The sequence below is a fragment of the Chiloscyllium plagiosum genome, chromosome 6 (assembly GCF_004010195.1).
Source record: "Chiloscyllium plagiosum isolate BGI_BamShark_2017 chromosome 6, ASM401019v2, whole genome shotgun sequence".
NCBI classification, from domain to species: Eukaryota; Metazoa; Chordata; class Chondrichthyes; order Orectolobiformes; family Hemiscylliidae; genus Chiloscyllium; species Chiloscyllium plagiosum.
Window position 1 is genome coordinate 85,514,730 of NC_057715.1, and position 19,371 is coordinate 85,534,100.

At 39.3% G+C, this 19,371-nt stretch overlaps 1 protein-coding gene across 2 annotated transcripts in view; it reads left to right on the forward strand.

The window, feature by feature from the left end:
- Positions 1–19,371, forward strand: part of b3glcta (beta 3-glucosyltransferase a) — a 176,530-nt gene that overhangs the window by 69,348 nt on the left and 87,811 nt on the right. For both annotated transcript variants that reach the window (XM_043692053.1, XM_043692052.1), the window contains exons 6-7: positions 17,151–17,259; positions 17,739–17,875. In XM_043692053.1, the coding sequence (XP_043547988.1) occupies positions 17,151–17,259; positions 17,739–17,875 (246 nt within the window). The remainder of the gene's footprint in view (positions 1–17,150; positions 17,260–17,738; positions 17,876–19,371) is intronic.

Genomic DNA, 19,371 nt, shown 5'->3' on the forward strand with positions numbered 1-19,371 from the left:
GCACTGTGCCACCGTGCCGCTCACTTGTATGGTTTTGAAATATGTAAATGTGATTTTGTAAATGTTAGTGAAAGATAGCAATCAATTGTGAGACTGACTTAACCAGGATATACCATTATAGAGACAGGTGTGGAAACAGGCTATTTGGCCCAACAAGTCCACACTGACCCTCTGAAGATTATCCCGCCCAGACCCATTTCCCCTAATTAATGTACCAAGCCTATACATCCCCGAACACTATGGACAATTTGTCATGGCCAATCCACCCAACCTGCACATCTTTGGACAGTTTAGGGAAACTGGAGCACCCAGAGGAAACCCACACAGACAGCGGAAGAATGTGCAAACTCCAGACAGACAGTCAACCGAGGCTGTAATCGAACTCACCTGGGTCCCTGACGCTGTGAGGCTGCAGTGCTAGCCACTGAGCTACTGGACTGCCCTATGTGACAAAAGGCTCAATATTGCAAGAGAAAGTTCTGCTTTACTTGCGAGGCACTGTACGCCTTCTGTCAGTAATAGCAGTCCTGATGATTATTTTCAAGGATAATTTGAACAATTTTTGGTTGTATAAATATGGTAATCAAAGAAAGCTTCCCACTATATTAAAAGAGTTGCCTTTATAGCGTATATGTCAATAGATTGAGAGTAGGTGGTGACATAGGGGTAATGTCACAAGATAAGTGATCCACAACCAGCATAAAGCTCTGGGTCAAAGATTAAAAGCCCACAGCACATAGTGAAATTTAAATTCAGTAAAAATATGCATTTAATCATGTAAACATTTGTTGATCATCGTAAATAACCATTTGGTTCGTTAATATCTTTTAGTGGAGGAAGTTTGCTGTTCTAACCTTCTCTATTACATATCACTCCACAACTAAAGATTTGTGGTTGTCTCTTAACCACCTTCTGAAAGGGCTTAGCAAGCTGCTCACATGTATCAAAACTGCTACAAATCTAAAGGAGGCCTGAAACTGGATAGACCATGCAGTATCGACTAAGACATTGGAAATAACAATGACAAACGCAGCCCTGTTAATCCTGCGAAAGACTCCTGACTAATGTCTTAGGATTGTGCTAAATTTAGGAGAACAGACCCAAAGATATTCATAGTCATGGCATTGTAGATATGGAATCATTTGAGCTAATGATCTAGACATCATCATTGCTATCCCTGAGGATGTTGTGTCCCACTGGCAGACAAACCTACCAGAGGTAACCGCACTCTGATATACAGTTGGGAGGGAAGAAGGGCTTATGCCCGAAACGTCGATTCTCCTGCTCCTTTGATGCTGCCTGACCTGCTGCGCTTTTGCAGCAACACATTTTTCCACTCTGATCTCCAGCATCTGCAGTCCTCACTTTCTCCTAGTTGGGAGGGATTGCCTTGGAAGCCTACACCATTGAATTCATGTTTCATGAAGTTTGATGTTATCAGATCAAATAATGACAAGGAAATCACCTGCTGATTACCATCAATGATCTGTTCTGAATCAATGTTCTTCCATTTTAAACTCCACTTGAAAGAAGCACTGAGGATTGCCAGAACACAGAATGTAACCTTGGTGAGGGATTTCAATGTAACACTAAAGTGACCAAGCTGACTGAATCCTAAAGGATAAGTCTGCAAGAGTAGATCTGCAACGAGTGCTGAGGGAACCAACAAGATGGAAAACTTATTTGATCTCATCCTCACCAATTTACCTGTCGCAAATGTATCTGTTTATGACCATATTGGTAGTAGTGATGACCATACAGTCCTTATGGAATGCAGTCCCATCTTCATATTGATGGTAACCTCCATCATGTTGTGTGATATTAACACTCTGCTAAATGGAATGGACTTTGAACAGATCTAGCAACTTAAAACTGGGCATCTTGAAGGCTCTGTGGACCATCAAAGATATATACAGTACAGAAAGAGGTCATTCATCCCATTGTGCTCTTTGTGGTCAACAGAGATCTGACTACCCTAATCCAATTTTCCAACTTCTGGCTCACAAGTTTGGCAGACACAGCAATCAAAGTAAATTTATAAACTGCTTTGATGTTTTGAGAGTTTTTGACTCAACCACACTTTTAGGCAATGAGTTCCAGACTCCCAACGCCATCTGAGTGAGCTTCTCAACTCTTAAGTTAGCCTTTTACATCTTAGCTCTAGTCTATACCCCTTGTTTATAGACCCTTCCACTAATTTAAAAAGTGCTTTCCTATCCAACATATGTCTGTCATAATCCTACACATCTCTATCAAGTCCCCACTCAATCTTGACTGTTCCAAAGAAAACAATACTAACCTATGTAGTCTTTATCATAGCCATAATCTGCAGAAAAAATTGTATTTAACCACAATCTGTAACCTGGTGGCCTAACAAATGTCCACTCGACTGTTTATCATCCAGCCGTGAAATTAATCCTGGTTCAGTGAGGAGTGCTGGGGGCAGTGAAGAGGGCTGAAGTACCAAGTAACTAAAGCAGCATGCAAAGACAGGACTAAGCAATTCCATAATCAAACATCTGATATCAGCTTTGCAGCCCTGCCACATACAGTCATGAAAGTAATGGACAATTAAACAATTCACTGGAGGGCAAGGCACCACAAATTTTGTCATCCTCAATGATGGGGAAGCCCAGCATATTAATGCAAGAGACAAGGCTGAAGCATTTAAATTCATCTTCAGTCAGAATCCATAGAATTATTACGGTGCACATGGAAGCCATTTGGCCTATCATGACTGCACCAGCTCTATTATTTGTACAAAATGCCTTTCTTATTCTCAAAAGTACTGATTGAACAATCCACCCAGCCTCTTCTAAGGTTCCAGCATCACAGGTACCAGTTTTAACCAATTTGATCCACTCCATGTCACATCAAGAAATGGATCCAACAACACTGAAACAGCTTGACACCATCCAGAAAACCATCTCCAAGATGCACTGCAGCTCATCACCCGGGTTTTTCTGACAGCACCTTCCAAATCCATGTCTACCACTGAAAAGGAAAAGAGCGGCAGATACACAAGAACCCTACTACATGCAGGTTCCCCTCCAGATCTCATAATGCTCCTGACTTGGAGCCCAATAACCTTACTGTTGCTAGGTCAAAATCTTACAACTCCCTAGCTCCCAGCGTTGTTAGTGAACTCTTACAGTTTAACTGAGAAAGCGTATCAATAATAGAGCACAACTATTCCACAAACAATGTAAGTACCAATGGAGCCACCAAGATGATCAATTTGCCTGAATGACTGCTGGTCAGAATGGAAGCAATTTCCACCAAATATTGTCATTAACAGAAAATAACTACTGTAAACACACTTATTATTGAAGAAATGGCAGGGAATGAAAATAGGATTAGTGGTCCACCATTCTGCCTCTTAACCTATACCTAAAATGTGCGCACACAATCGTGTGTGAATGCATCAGATGAAGGACAAACAGCTTAATGCAAATATTATGGTTGGGAAAATGCAGACAGTGAAAACAAAATTTGGTATAAATCACAAGAGTGGGTCATGTTGTTTCTTACAGTTCTTTTGATTTTAGCAATGATGACATGCAGTGGTTGTTCATTGACTCAGTGGTTGATCAGGTGGATCCAGGTCTTGTATAAGAATTCCTTTTTTAAACGTTTCTTAGTTTTAATGTATTTTCACTCACAAAGAGGACCAAGAGATGTTTTCTGCTTACTGGCTCTGGGTGGTCCTGATTGCACTGCTGCAATGAGTCTTTAGATTAGATTAGATTCCCTACACTGTGTAAACAGGCCATTCAGCCCAACAAGTCCACACCAACCCTCCAAAAAGTAACCCACCCAGACCCATTCCTCCAGTTTACCCCTGACTAATGCACCTAACACTATGGGCAATTTAGCACGGCCAATTTACCTGACCTGCACATCTTTGGGTAGTGGGAGGAAACCGGAGCACCCGGAGGGAACTCATGCAGGCACCGGGAGAATGTGCAAACTCCACACAAGACAGTCATAGAGTCATAGAGATGTACAGCATGGAAACAGACCTTTCGGTCCAACCCGTCCATGCCGACCAGATATCCCAACCCAATCCAGTCCCACCTGCCCATATCCCTCCAAACCCTTCCTATTCATATACCCATCCAGATGCCTTTTAAATGTTACAATTGTACTAGCCTCCACCACTTCCTGTGGCAGATCATTCCACACATTTACCACCCTCTGTGTGAAAAAGTCGCCCCTTAGGTATCCTTTATATCTTTCCCCTCTCACCCTAAACCTATGCCCTCTAGTTCTGGACTCACCGACCCCAGGGAAAAGACTTTGTCTATTTACTGGAATTGAACCTAGGTGCCTGGTGCTGTGAGGCAGCAGTGCTAACCACTGAGCCACTATGCTGCACCAAAATTCCATCTTCGGCCATGACAGGATTTGAACTCAGGCTCCCAGAACTTTACTCGATCGCTGGATTAGTGGTCTAGCGATAATACCACTAAGCCATTGCCTTTAGCAAATTATCTCAACCAATCCAAAAGATATTGTCAGTTTTTACCTTAACTCAGAAACTCCTGATACTGCTCTGACTCAATAATGTATCAGTCTCATTGATCCAAAAGCATTGCTGTCTAGTCCATTTCAAAATGTGCACCACTTGATTTTCCAACTTGCAAAACTCTCCTGGTACCACAGCTATGTAGCAGCATCTGACTTCCATATCAGCATATAGTTCAAAAAGGAAAAAGATGTAACACAGAAAATGCTAGAGAAAACATTAGGTCTGGCAGCAGTTGTGGACAGAGAAACAGACATAGTGTTTCAAGTTCAGTGTTACTGTTCTGCAGAACTGATCATTGCATTAATACCTACATTTTATTTTGTAAACATTAGCAACAACATTTTAGTTTTTCTTGGAAATAATAATTCCACAAAATATAAATGTTCTATTCTCGCTCTAGTAATCCAATCTTTTTTCCCTTATTATTTCTCTTTGTCTACCTCATCTGACAGCAAATTGTGGCCTTTTTTTTCCATGAATTTAACAGGATTTTTTTTATTGGGCCTTGCCATGTCTCCTCCAGACAAAACACACTCAATACTTAGATGGTAAATATGATTGAAACCTTGTGTGCAGTTAAATCTCATAAAAGATTATGAAATATTTGGCTAGTTAATCTGTTTTTGGTATTAATTGGGAAAGTATTGTTGGCAGAACCAACAGAAGAACTTATCGTTCATTAAAGTGTTTCAAGTTCACCTGAAAAAAAGTCTCAGTCTAATTTAAAAGAAGCTTCCAACAGAACGGTACCAGATGTTAATTACAATTGTTTGTCAGCTGAGATTTTAGCTTCATGGCCTGGAATGATATTTGAAAAGAAGGAAGTGGTTTGTGAGAAAGCTTATTTACTATAGCCTACATTTCAATTTGCATTTCGATTGTTACAAAAGCTGGAATGCTATAAGAGCAAGTTTTAGTTGGAAAAAAACTAAGATATATGCAATGTGGAAAACATTTAGTGCATTAAGTGCATAAACATATACACTGCGTGGTTTTTTTCAGTTTCTGACAATAGAATAAAAAATCTAAGCTAAAAATGCAAACCATCTCCTGTCTTTTACTGCAGAGGACAAGCAGTTCTGCTTGATTGTTGATTGCAATAATATAATCTGCAAACGGACAAATACCTTGACAATATACAAGATACTGCTCAACATTCTGAAAACACATACAGGTTAATTAATCTGATTAGTTCTGAGTTTCTTGTTTTTCTTTTGGAGGTTAACAGCTTTCCTGTGCACTTTCACTGTTTTCTGTCGCTTCCTCATAGATTTATAACATTCCTGTTTCTTTTCATTTTATTTACAATGATGCTTTAAAATTGAAAATTGTACTGAACTCCAGTAATCTGTAATTTAAATCTGTTCCATAATACAGAAGAATTTCTTGTTTCTCTTTTTAAGTGTGGTTTGTTCTGACCATTTTCCCTTTTATAAACAAAGCCATTTTTGTGATTCTAATTACTGCTACATCTTTGTAGTGTTGAACTTTACATGTACAGTATAGGCTTGGATTTTGAAGTCAGTGGCAAATGAACCCATTCATTTTGCCAATGTCTTCGCTTCTTTTTGTGAACTTTTGAAGGGCGTCTTATAGTTTTTTGGATCTGATATAATGCAGTGTCCTCTATAGGAGAATTCTGAGACCAGTGAGAACAGGTCAAGCTACGAAATATTACTTCAACAAATCAGATTGAAGAACCCTCACTGAAATACAGAATTGCAAGCTAGAATGTCATATTCACCATTAAATCAAAGACAGGGATAAAAAACAACAAATAGAGGAAATGAAAAGTAGGATTGAGTGAGACAGAAATAAAAGAGACGAAGTAAAATCACCATCACTGGATTCCCTATTATCGATATCCTGGGGAGTTAACATTCACCAAAAACTGAATTGTGCCAGCCATATGATTTTGGACCAGCTTTTCCAATGGCCAGATAGTCATATCTGAAGCATAGATGGGAGTTGCAGTCAGGACCCTGTGCAATCCTCATCTTAACAGACTCTGGGAAGATTGCCCAGAAATTGTAGATTTTGCTTGGCAATTTCTCTCAGCTTCGAAACTCAGAAAAAGTCCATTTAAATTGGGACAGTCATATTGTGGGCACAAAATTGGCTAAGTAATAGGAAACAGAGAGTAGTGGCCAATTAATAATTTTCAGCTTGGAAGGAGGTCTGCCGAGGAGCTCCTGAGTTGATATTGGAAAGCTTATTTTCCCAGTGAAGAATGGCAATTTAAATCTTGATGTGCAAGGGACAGTTTTAAAATTTGTGAATGATGCAAAACTTGGAACCATTGTAGCTATGAGCAGTACAGTATTGAACTCTGAAAGGACATAGATAAGTTGATGGAGTAGACAGGTATATCGCAGATGAAGATCAGTGTGGAAAAGAGTGAGATGATGCATTTTGGTAGAAAGAACTTGGACAGACAATATAAAATAAAGGGTACAGGAGAGGTCCCTGGGTGTATATGTGCACAAATCACAGAAGATGGCAGAACAGATAGAGAAGCAGTTAATAAAATATACAATAACTTAGGCTTTATTGATAAAGGCATAAAGTACAAGAACAAGGAGGTCATGGTGAACTTTATTAGACACGTGTTAGATCTCAGCTGGAGTATTGCATACAGTTCTGAGTGCAGACTATAGGAAGAATATAAATGCATTGGAATGAGTGCAGAAGAGGTTTGTTAAAATTATTCCAAACTTGACAAATTTTAAATATAGAGGATAGTCTGAAGAATTTGAGACTGTTCTCTTTGGAAGGAAGAAGGCAAAGAGGTATTCTGTTGGAGGTTTTCAAAATCATAAGGGATAGAGATAGATTAATAGGGAGAAACTGCTCTCACTCATAAATGAATTCAGAATAAAAGGGCAAAGATTTAAACTAACTTACAAAAGTAGTAAATGTGATGTGAAAAAGAGCTTTTATACATGAGTAGTTAAGGTCTGGAAAGCACTGCCTAAATGTGATGGAGGGCAAGTCCATCGTGGCATTCAGGATAATGCCTGTTTGAATTGAAACAATATGCAAAGGTATAGTGCAAAGATAGGCGAATGGCAACAAGACCCAATGTTTGTTGGAGAGCCAGTTTAGACACGATGAGCGGAGTAGCCTCTTTCGAACAGTTTGGTGATTCTGGCTCATCTGCTCTGAGGAGAAACCCAAGCCTATTCAATCTTTTCTCAGAGCTGCAATTTTCAGTCCCTGGCAACATTTTTATAAATCTCTTGGAGTAATTATGTCCAGATGTTGACCAGAATTGTACACTAAACTCCAGTGTTCCTAGCCAGTATCTTATATAGTTCTAACATAACATCCCTTCTTATGTGTTGAATTTCTTGTCTAATGAAGGAAAACATTCTCTGTGCCTCTTTTTTAACCAAACTTCTACCTGTCCTGTCATCTGCAGATACCTGTGGACATGCACTCAAACGTCTCTCACTTATTCTCCCTCTTCCAATATTCTCCCATTGGTGTGTTTTCCCCTGTTTGTTTGACGTCCCCAATTCGTAATCTCACACTTCTCCAGATTGAACTCCATTTGCCACTTTTCCCCCAGTGAATCAGACCATTATTTCAAACTGCTGCATTGAAGTTGAGTACCAACACCTTGTGGATTGGAATAGCTTTGGGAGGCTCACCACCTTCTCAAAGGCAAATAGCAATCAGCAATAAATGCTGGCCTTTACATTCTAAGATTGAATAAGATAAATCAGTAGAGGGCAATCCATGTCTACTGCATATCGGAGAAGTGACATTAGAGGCAGCTTGTGTGGTTGACCATATCAGAGGCAGCAGAGGAGTGGAGTAAGAATAGTGCACCTTGTTCACCGTCGGAGTGGATGCCATTCGTGACTTTTGAGTTCTTTCAGTTCTTTGGCTGTTTAGATGGTTTCTTTTCCACCAATTTCCATATCCTTTCTAATGACTTCATTCAAACAGAAATAGAAATTTCTGTAGAAACTCAGCAGGTCTGACAGCATAAGGAGAGAAATCCTTATTGCCTGGAACATTTATCCCCCAGTTATGCTTAGCCTGCAATCAGTTTTCATGGCTATTAATTAAAGTCATGTTTTTCTTCTATTTTATTTGTTTTCCTCCTTGTGCTACTTGCATTTGTGTGGAACTCTCAATGCGCCCATTCTATCTTTTTGTTCTTATGTAGTTGAACACAGTTTCTAATTTATTACACATACTGGAGGTATTCCTTTCTTTCCACGTCCTCACAATACAATAACAATTAAAACTAGAAAGGCACAAGCATCTTGCAAACCACTCAGAAACATTTTCATTTTAATTAAATTTTTGCATTTTCCGCACTATTTGGGAATTGAGCAGACAGCTAGTTATATGGGATCTTTAATAAAAAATTTAAAAGCAGGAACTTAGTGTTCCTTGGGTGGGACCGCTGCTAAACATGGTTATCCACAGAATCTGCTTGAACAAAAGCTGCCACTACCAATAAATGACAAAGTGTCTCGTTATTGTATTTTTAATAGCTTTTTAATGGAGTGGACTCAAGATAATTGTGTAGATTCATTTGGTAGTTTAGATTTTAAAAACAAATTATATCATGATGGGAGTTATGCTGTAAGAGCAAATTCTATAGCATGGATTTATAGTTTGAGCTATGAGGTTTGTTTTTATAGCAATTCCTGCAGTTCTCAATTTGTCATCTTTAGATCTGTGTTCACTCTGGAACTGATCTGCTTTCCCCAAATTCATACTGACAGGCTTCAGCTGCAAGATTTCAATTCAACCTGACACATCCTTTCTGTTCTCTTCAGCTTTACTGCAAGTATCCTTCCCTCCTACAGGTTCCTGACATTCCAGAGAATTAAAATGCCTGTGTATGCCATGAATGAGAATATTTTGTGCCTTAAGTGGCTTTGGCTCAGAAAACATTTAGAATGGTGCAGAATGGAAAAGTTTGGGATCAAAGGTTTTCACATACTGCACTGGAGGTTTTAAAGGAGGTGGAGAGGAGACAGCATGTCTTTTATTCACAGGCAGTGCTCTGGACACGTATATGCAATCATGACAGCCACTTCATCGAACTGATTGGATGGCACATTCTGACAAGCATCACTCTCTCATGAAAGACAAGGTGGCATACAATCAAGGCAGTGAAACAAGGCAAAGGAGGTTAAGTGTCTTTACATCTCTTAATGGCCATGCTTTGATACTGTAACACTATTCATTCACTGTGGCTGGGTGAAAGTGCTGAAACTCCCTCCCTAACAGCAAGATGGATGTATCTACCACTACCCCTCACCCCCATTACAAACACACAGATGAAAAAGAACTGCAGTGGTTCAAGAAGGCTGATAACCACTAATTTTTCAAGGAGAAAGTGAGGACTGCAGATGCTGGAGATCAGAGCTGAAAATGTGTTGCTGGAAAAGCGCAGCAGGTCAGGCAGCATCCAAAGAGCAGGAGCATCGATGTTTTGGGCATGAGCCCTTCTTCAGGAAGAAGGGCTCATCCCGAAACGTCGATTCTCCCACTATCTTTTCAAGGGCAATTAGTACTGGGCAATAAACTCTGGTCCTGGTAGACCAGAGTTTATTGCCTGTAAGTTCTTACTGGAATCCCATTGCTAAGTCTGTGTGAAGCCACAGAAAATGACAGTATCTTCACTGTGAATTCTATTTCAAACATTCTGTCTTCCCTTCATTCCCTATTGCATTTCAATAAAACTGCAGACTTCTGGTCCCAACTGCAAGGCAGCATTTGATGGCTGAGAAATGTCTTTGTCCTGGTGTCGATGCATGTTCTGAAGTAACTATGGTGATATCTTTTGTTTGAAAGCTCAGGGTCTTACCGTGAAGGCTGTGACTCACAAGACTGACTTTCACTGGGCCCGAAAAAACAGAGGAGGAGTTGGAGGATGTGCAAAAAATTGGCCTGGAGATGAGGGCCTCACATGCACAGAACCCTAACATCAACATAGGCATCTTATGAATTTGAGAGCTCCACTTCCCTGTCTTTTCTCCATAACGCTCAGTACTCTTACTGATTAAACACCTGTTTAGCCTTAAATATCCTTAATGACCCAGCCTTGACAGCTCTGTGTGGTAAAGAATTCCATTGATTCATTACTCTCTGAGAGAAGAAATTCCTCCTCATCTCAGTCTTAAATGTGCAACCCTTTATTTTGTACATATGTATGTACGTCCTTTGGTCGCAGATTCTCCCACAAGGAGAAACAACCTTTCAATCTAACATGTCAAGTCCCCCAAGAATCTTGTATGTTTTAATAAGGTTGCCTCTCATTCTTCTATATTCTAATGAGTGCCACTGCCCTGATGAAGGGTTTCAGCCTGAAACGTTGCTTTTCCTGCTGCTTGGATGCTATCAAACCTGCTGTGCTATTCCAGCTTCACATCTATTAACTATGACTTCCAGCATCTGCAGAACTTACTGTTTCCGAGTACAGGCCCAATCTACTCAACCTCTCCTCAGAAGACAGTCCTCCATACCCTTTCAGCCTGGTGAATCTCCTGTGGATTGCCTCCAATGCCAGTATTTCTTTCTTTGGATAAGGGACCAAGAAGTGTTCACATTGGTGCAACCATGGTCTAACTAGTGCCTTGTATAAGTTTAGCAAAATCCCCTTACTTCCATACTCCGTTCCCTTTGAAATATAGGCCGACATTACGTTAAAAATTATTTGATTTAGGAAACTATCCAAAAGAGCTTGAACAGGAATCTCCTGGCAGAAATGATCCATTCAGCAACCAGAACCATCCTCCTTTGAGCTCAGAATAACTTGGCCTAATGGAGACTTACCCCTCTGATTACCATTGTCGGTAATTTTGTTAGAGCTTGTTGATTATGCATTCACTCAGATGCTGGCTTGTTGTCAAAGGCAGTAATGGTCATCTAACCTCTAGATTTCAAGTCTTTTGTCAGAAGATTGTCCAGACGACATATTTTCTTAAATATGCTGATCATAGCATCATTGGCTAAAAGGGAAAAGTAATTAGGATTGAATCAGTAACCAAACAATTGAAGTTTCCAACATTTAATTATCCATACTATGTAGTTAATGACTTATGTTTGCCCTGAATGTGTAGAGTTATAGAGTATATTTCTTTTGAAATGTATAATATGAGAGTCATAGGAACATAGGACTTCAGAAGGGGAGTAGACCATTTGGCCCTTCAAGCATGCCTACCCATTCAATAAGGTTATGGCCGATCTGGTTTACTCAGCTCCATTCTTCTGCCTGCCCCCTTGACACTTGATGTTCTTATCTGTCAAAAGTCTAACTTGACTTTGAACAGATTTATGAACTGAGCATTTGCTACCTTCTGAAGGAGAAAAGTTCATGACTCTTTAGGGGAAAGAAATTTTCCTAATCTCTGTTCCTAATTTTAGATCTTCCCCCACCCCCAACACGAGGAAACATCCTCCCTTTGTCTACTCACTTCAAGATGATATGCTTTAAAATCCCCTGTCATTTTTCTAAATTTAAATGGTTCGAGGCCTAACCTTTTCAATGTCTCTTCAAAGCAAAAGGTCTTTATCACAGCAATGATATGGACCTTCTCTGAGTTGCTTCTAAAGCACTTATATACTTTCACAAATAAGGAGACTGAAACTATACATTGTACTCTGGATGTAATCTCAATGACATTCTACACAGCTGCAAACAACATTCCTACTTTTATATTTAATTCTCCTCGCAATTGACAACAACGTTCCACTTGCTTTACCTGTCTACTAACTTTATAACAGAATTTTCTCATCTTTATTTTAAGAGGGGAGGGGGAATGAATGTGAAATAACTGCACAGAGGCCCTGTCACCGAGTCACCCTTTATTTAATGTGCACAGTATATAGTCTCTGGCAAGAGGGCCAGCTCAGGGCCACTCTCTAGCATAAGGACACTTTCTGAATCCTCTGTTTATATGCCAGGCAGGGCACCATTCCTGAAGAAGGGCCTGTGCCCGAAACGTCGAATCTCCTGTTCCCTGGATGCTGCCTGACCTGCTGTGCTGTTCCAGCAATAAAGTTTCAACTTTGATCTCCAGCATCTGCAGACCTCACTTTCTCCACCATGATTGGCCTAGATTAGCAACCCCAACCAAGGATCTCATATGAGAGCCACCTAATCACTGTATTCTAATCACTGTAGAATGTGTGAATGGAAAATAGCATTATTGCCATTTCCATTGCTAGAAAACCTGTCCTTCATCCACTAAGCAGTTCATTAAAAGCTGACAGAAGAGAGTAGGTGAGTTTTTGGCAAAATCACAGGCCTTGAAATTGGGATCCTGAATCACTAGAATCTGCTGGCCAGTGAGAAGCCCTGGTTTCTGGGTTCTAACATCCACCTTCAAGGGCTTATCTTTGGGGGAACCATGAGATGAGAAGTTAAGTATTTTTTATATTCTTTTTCTCAGAGTGCGGGAGGGCCGAGGATATTGGATATAAGGGCATCCCCACATAAGGGGGTAGCATTCAGAGGCCATACTCTTATCTACCGTTTGCCCTCAGTCAAGAAACTTAATTAGTGAAGTTGCTAAGAGGGTATGAGACTCTCTCAAGGGCCATCATGGCCAGCTATTTCCTCTTCTCATCAACTCACTTGCCATCACCAGGGAGGGGGATATTGCATCCTGGTGATTCATGTACCAGGGCATCTAGATCCTTCTGTATCACTAAGCTCGATAGTCTCCCTCTCTCCATGCCAATAGTATAATGCTTTTCTATTCTTTGTGCCAAAATGAACAGAAGAGTTGTTTGTCCTGAATGGCTGGATTTTCATCGTCCTCTTGAGATGGGAAAAGAGAAACCTCATAAAATGGTGGAAGAGTTTGGGAAGAGAGATAACTATTTCCAGCTGGTATTTGGTGTTACCAGTGACAATAATGTCAGTGTTGGGTAGTCCACCAACCTGAGATAGTAAACTAATTCCAGAGATAAGAGCAAATTACTGCACGTGCTGCAATCTGTACTGAAAACAAAAAATGCTGGAATTTGGAACTATGGTTCAGTGGTTAGCACTATTGCCCCACAGCATCAGGGACCCGGGTTCGACTCTAATCTCAGGCGACTGTCTGTGTGGAGTTTACACATACTCCCCATGTCTGCATGGATATCCTCTGTGTGCTGCGGTTTCCTCCCACAATCCAAAGATGTGCAGGCTAGGTGAATTGGTCATGCTGAATTGCCCATAGTGTTCAGGGATGTGTAGGTTAGGTGCATTAGTCAGGGGTAAATGTGGAGGAATGGGTTTGGGTGTAATACTGTTTGGAGGGTTGATGTGGACTTGTTAAGCTGAAGGGCCTGTTTCCACACTGTAGGGATTCTAAGATCACAGCGAGTCAGACAGCATCCAATGAAAAATGCAAGCTAATGTTTTGAATCTAGATGATTCTTCATCAGAGCTCCGACAAAGAGTCATCTAGACCGCGAAATGTTAGTTTGCTCTTTCTCCATGAATGCAGCCTGAACAGCTGTGATTTCCAGCATTCTTCATTTTCAGTTCAAGAGGCACTTACCTGTATCATCATCTATGTGAATGTGATTCTGCTTTTGTGATAGTCACTCATCTAGTTGTGTGATGAGCAGGAAATGAGTGTAGTGTTTGATATTATCTGTGGATCATCTGTTGTAAAATGTGTGATAATTCAAATAACATGCTGGTTTGTTTAAAGGTTAAGACCATGCAATGCATATCATTAACTGTTACAGTGATGCATTGTTGTTGTTTAAGGTGACCTATCCTTTTGAGGACAAAACGGATAGTTGCTTTGACTATGCAAGGCACAAGGTCACTTCAAGTTTAATTATTATCTACTTAGATAACTTTAACGTTAAATAAATAGATTCATGAAGAAATTAATAGGATATTTTGGGTTGGTAGACTGTTGCTACTGTAGAGCTAGAAGGACCAGTGCTCACATAAGTTATTTAAAATATATATTAATGACTTAGATGAGGGGACGGTCTAATGCACCCAGGTTGCTAATGATACAAGATTATGTGGGAAAGTAAATATTCAGCAGAATGCAAAGGAACATTGGCAAGTTAGTTGAGTTGGCAAGAACATGGTGATGAATTACAATGTGTTGTAGTGTGAGATTTTTCATTCTGTTTGGAAAAATACAAAACAATTTTTTTTGAATGAAGGGAAATAGTTACATTCAGAAAAACCTAAGTGTCTCAGTTTGTAATTCACAGAAAGTTAACATGTAGATTCAGCTAGCAGTTCAAAAGACGAAGGGTGTATTGGCTTTTATTAAAAGGGAGGGGAGTGTAAAGGTAAATTAATCTTACTATAAATATATAGGACATTGTTGAGACCAGACCTGGAGTTTTGTGTGCCATTTTGTATCTACCCTAGAAAGTGCAATGAAGGTTTACTAGATTGGATAATAATAGGATGATCAAATTGTTCTTTGAGGACAGGTAGATTAAACCTATATTCCTTGGCTTTAGAAGATGGAGGGATCTAACCGAAATATGTAAAATTCTTCAGAGGCTTTACAGAGCAGATGCTAAGAAACTGTTTGCACTGGCTGGAACTTAAACATGAGTTCACAGTCACCGAATCAGGGGTCAACCATTTGGGACTGAAATAAGGAGAAATATCTTCACACAGGTGATTATGTATCTTTGAAATTATATACCCCATACAAGCTAGGGCTGTGTAGTCATTGAAATTATTCAGGACAGAAGTCAATATGTTTTTGGCAATAAGGGAATTACGTCTATCAGGAGGGTGCAGGAAAGTTGAGTTGATATAGCCATGATCTTGATTGGCAGATTAGGCTTTGATTAGATTACTTACACTATGGAAACAAGCCCTTCGGCCCAACAAGTCCACACTGACCCTCCAAAGAGTAATCCAACCAGACCAATTCCCCTACCCTATATTTACCCCTGACTTGGCAATTTAGTATGGCCAATTCACCTGACCGGCACATCTTTAGATTGTGGGAGGAAACCCACGCAGACACTGGGAGAATGTGCAAACTCCACACAAACAGTTGCCCCAGGCGGGAATCCAATCCAGGTCTCTGGTGCTGCAAGGCAGCAGTGCTAACCATTGAGCCACCATGTCGCCTGTTAGCTTGATTAGCTAAATGGCCTAATCTAGTTCCTGTTTATCATTTTCTTACGGCCTCATTAGAATGAGCCATGATCTGAACGAGCCTTTCAATTGAGAACCAATGCCTTCTCAATGTGCAGCTCTACTGCCTGAACAGTTCAGCAATTTTAAATTGTGGTACAAAATGCCAAATACTTCTACAAGCAGTCAGTGGAAATCTATCAGAAACTGCCCTCATAGCACTTGTGTCTTTTTTGTTTGTTTGTTTAAAATAACACTGGTATCTTTCCTGTTGTTGAAAGTGTGTTCAGCTACATTAAGCTGACAAAGAGATGTTAGCTGCTGCATAGGATTGAAAATGGCATCACTAGAGTCAATTCAGTGTTACAGACTGACTGATGTCTCATGTTGCATACTTCCAGTGCATGCTTCCAGTACCCACACTAATGACTGCCACAACCTCTTTATGCACAAGCTGCACCAGAATCTTGCATCAGCATCACTTTGGATTCAAAATGGCAGCTGGGCTACAAATTTTGCAATCTGCCCATCTCCATGAGGATTCTCAGGAAGTAGGTCATTCAGCCAGCCCTTTCGTTCAGTTAAATCATGGCTGATCATCTACCGTAATCCACTTTCCTGAACTGTCTCCACCTATTTTTGGTATCAGCAAATTTGAATATATCGCAATTTGTCACCACATTCAAACCCTTTATTAACATCATATGGGGAACCTTACTAATCAGCTTCTGAAAATCTAAATACAGTATATCCACTGAGTCTCGCATATCTATTCTACAAGTAATGTCCTCCAAAGACTCAAACATTTTTGTCAAACATAATTTCTCTTTCATAACTTCAAATCCATTCTGCCTCATTTTATCATTCTTTTCTCAATCTCCAGTCACTGTATCCTTTATTAATGATTCTATCATTTCCCTCTTATTGTCATCTTATTGTCTGTATTAGTTAATACCAAATTAGAAAATCCTAATTTTCTTTTTTCTTCCATTCTTAAATTCCATTCTTTGCTATTTCCAATCTGCAGCAACCTTCCCAGAATAAAAAAAATCAGCAATACATCTTCCTAGCCACCTCCTTCTAAATTCTAGTATGTAGCTCATCTGATCCATGGGATTAATCTACTTTTAAAAAGTTAACCTTTGAGGTACCCTCTCTTTATTAATATTACCTTCAGTCTGATTGGTTGAGGGTATTACTGTTGTTTGCCCTGTTCACACAGGTGCCTCTTCGATGGCAATGCAAAAGTCTACATAAAATCTGTAAGCAAGTGCAAGTTCATTGAATGGTGAGCACTATTTGCTCATTGCTAACTGAAAAAAATAACTTGGTCATTATGTTTTCTCTGGGAAGCATTTAAGTGGTCAATTGATTCTTGGAAATAAATAAAATAGCACGTTAACAGCTGGATGAAATGATTTGCATTGGAATAGAATGAGTGATGAATCCAATGATATCTGTAATTAGGTTTTAATAGGAGTGAATTTTTCTGATATTAATTTTGCCTTTTTTATTCATTAGCCTTTCAGCTAATTATGGCAAGAAATCCTGGATTTTCTTTTGTGAAGAACAAACCAGGATACATATTCCAAAGTTGTTGGAGGTCATTAGTAGATATGACAAAACAAAGGTATTCCAGTGAATGAAACTTGGCCAGGGAGCTTTATGATTACTGTTGCCCTTTAATGCTGTATTTTTTTCTGAATTAACAATTCACACTTGATGTGAGAAACTGACACACTCTTAATTAAGTAACATTCATCACACCTTTCCCTTGCCTGCTTTGTTTGCTTTGAGAAAATCGCAAATGATGTGTGTACTCTTAAACACACCAGAGTGCAATTTTTATAATTATAATTTGAGAAAAGATATAATGTTTATGTGATATAGTATAGACTTAATTGCTTACTAATGTTTTTTACTCTCAAATTTGTCTGATAAATGAATCTAAATACAATTTTCTAACCTTTTTCAAACCTCTGCAATTTATACATGTTTACAAAATAGTGCATTACTGATTTTTTTTTATGTCACTTTCATGTGTAAAGCCTTCACTGGAATGATAAGCTCATTGTTTTAAACTTTATGTGTGTTATATATTTGCTATAGGAATGGTTCTTAGGAAGGGCTCTGTATGATGAACAATCTACAATTATTCACCATTATGCTTTTGCTGAAGATCCAGTGATTTTTAAATATCCAGATTTTGCAGCTGGCTGGGCCTTGAGTATTCCACTTGTCAACAGGTAGGTGACTGATTAGCATATAATTAACTAACAGTGTGGATAATACCTTTACATTTGCAATAAATCCTGGCTAATCCTAATTCTGCAATATTGGAAATGTATTATTGGCATTATAGAGTTACACAGCACGGAAACAAGCCCATCGGACCAACCCATGCGGAATAGGTTTCCTAAAATGAATCAGTCCCATTTGCCTATGTTTGGCCCATATCCCGCTAAACCTTTCCTGTCCATGTACTTGTCCAAAAGTCTTTTAAATGTTGTAATTGCACTCATCTCCATCACTTCCTCTGGCAGCTTGCTCTTTCATACATGCACCACCCTCTCTGTGAAAAAGCTGCCTCTTAGGTCCCTTTTAAATCTTTTCCCTCTCACCTTAAATCTATGCCCTGTACTTTTGGATTCCCCCACCCTGGGAAATAAACCTTGCTGCTAAGTGAGATAATTGGAGTAAAATTATCATCAAACTCCAGGAAGCCTTCTAACATTTGAGAAACAATGAGCTCCCACTTCTGATGAATGAAAGGAGGCCATTGCAAAATGGAGGTGTCACTCTTCAACTTCTAAAGGTTTTAAATAAGAAAAGTCATCAGTTGCACGGCCATTATCATAGAGGGGAAGCAGAGGCTCAGTAGAAAATTTTAGTTAGGCTTCTTAATTGGCATCATACTGATTACCAACATTTGTCAGCAGGTAGCCTCATTCTCTTCCATCTTCTCCGCCTACCACATAAAGTATAGATTAGATACCATGGTAACAGTCATCATGGCCTTAAGAGTGTAAGAACTATCATTGGGATCAGCTAGAATTGAAAGTGAATTGCCAGCTTTCTTTTACTTGCAGTTTAAAATAGTGCCTGGTCAACCTTTTGATAGCATTTCCATTCAGATAGTTATAGTGAGATATGATTCAGGTTCACCATTTCATAGATTTTGCACAATGTCCTTAATGGTATGAACATTTCTATGGGATAAAACTAAAGGTCACTTTACAAAACTTTGCTTTAAAAATGGGAAATCCAGCACTGTTCTCACTCAAGTTCTAACTCCCTAACTTCCACTATCATTGTTAGATTTTTGAAGAACTAAATAAAATTCTTGCCTGTTTGTTTTAATGACTTTGTATTTTATAATGGTGACTGGTATTGTGGAAGTACATGTTGGGTATAATGCAGGTTGTCAATCATTTTCCAAACATATATGGCCATATTGTTAATAATATTACAACCTTTAGCACAATTAATGAGAGATTATAACAACCTTTCTCACCAACAGTATCATTTTCTTCAAAGTTGGAATGTTGCTATTGAAATTGAAATTGAAATGATTTTGGATTTCACCAGCATCATGCATCAGCACAGTGTGGATTAACATTAAGTTCAGTACCCATAGTATCTTACTGGAGGGTTTACTGGGTATTTGAGCCACATTCATGAAAGTTTAGAAAGTTAATGACAGATTTGGCAACAGTGTGTTAAATTAATTAACTTTTAACTG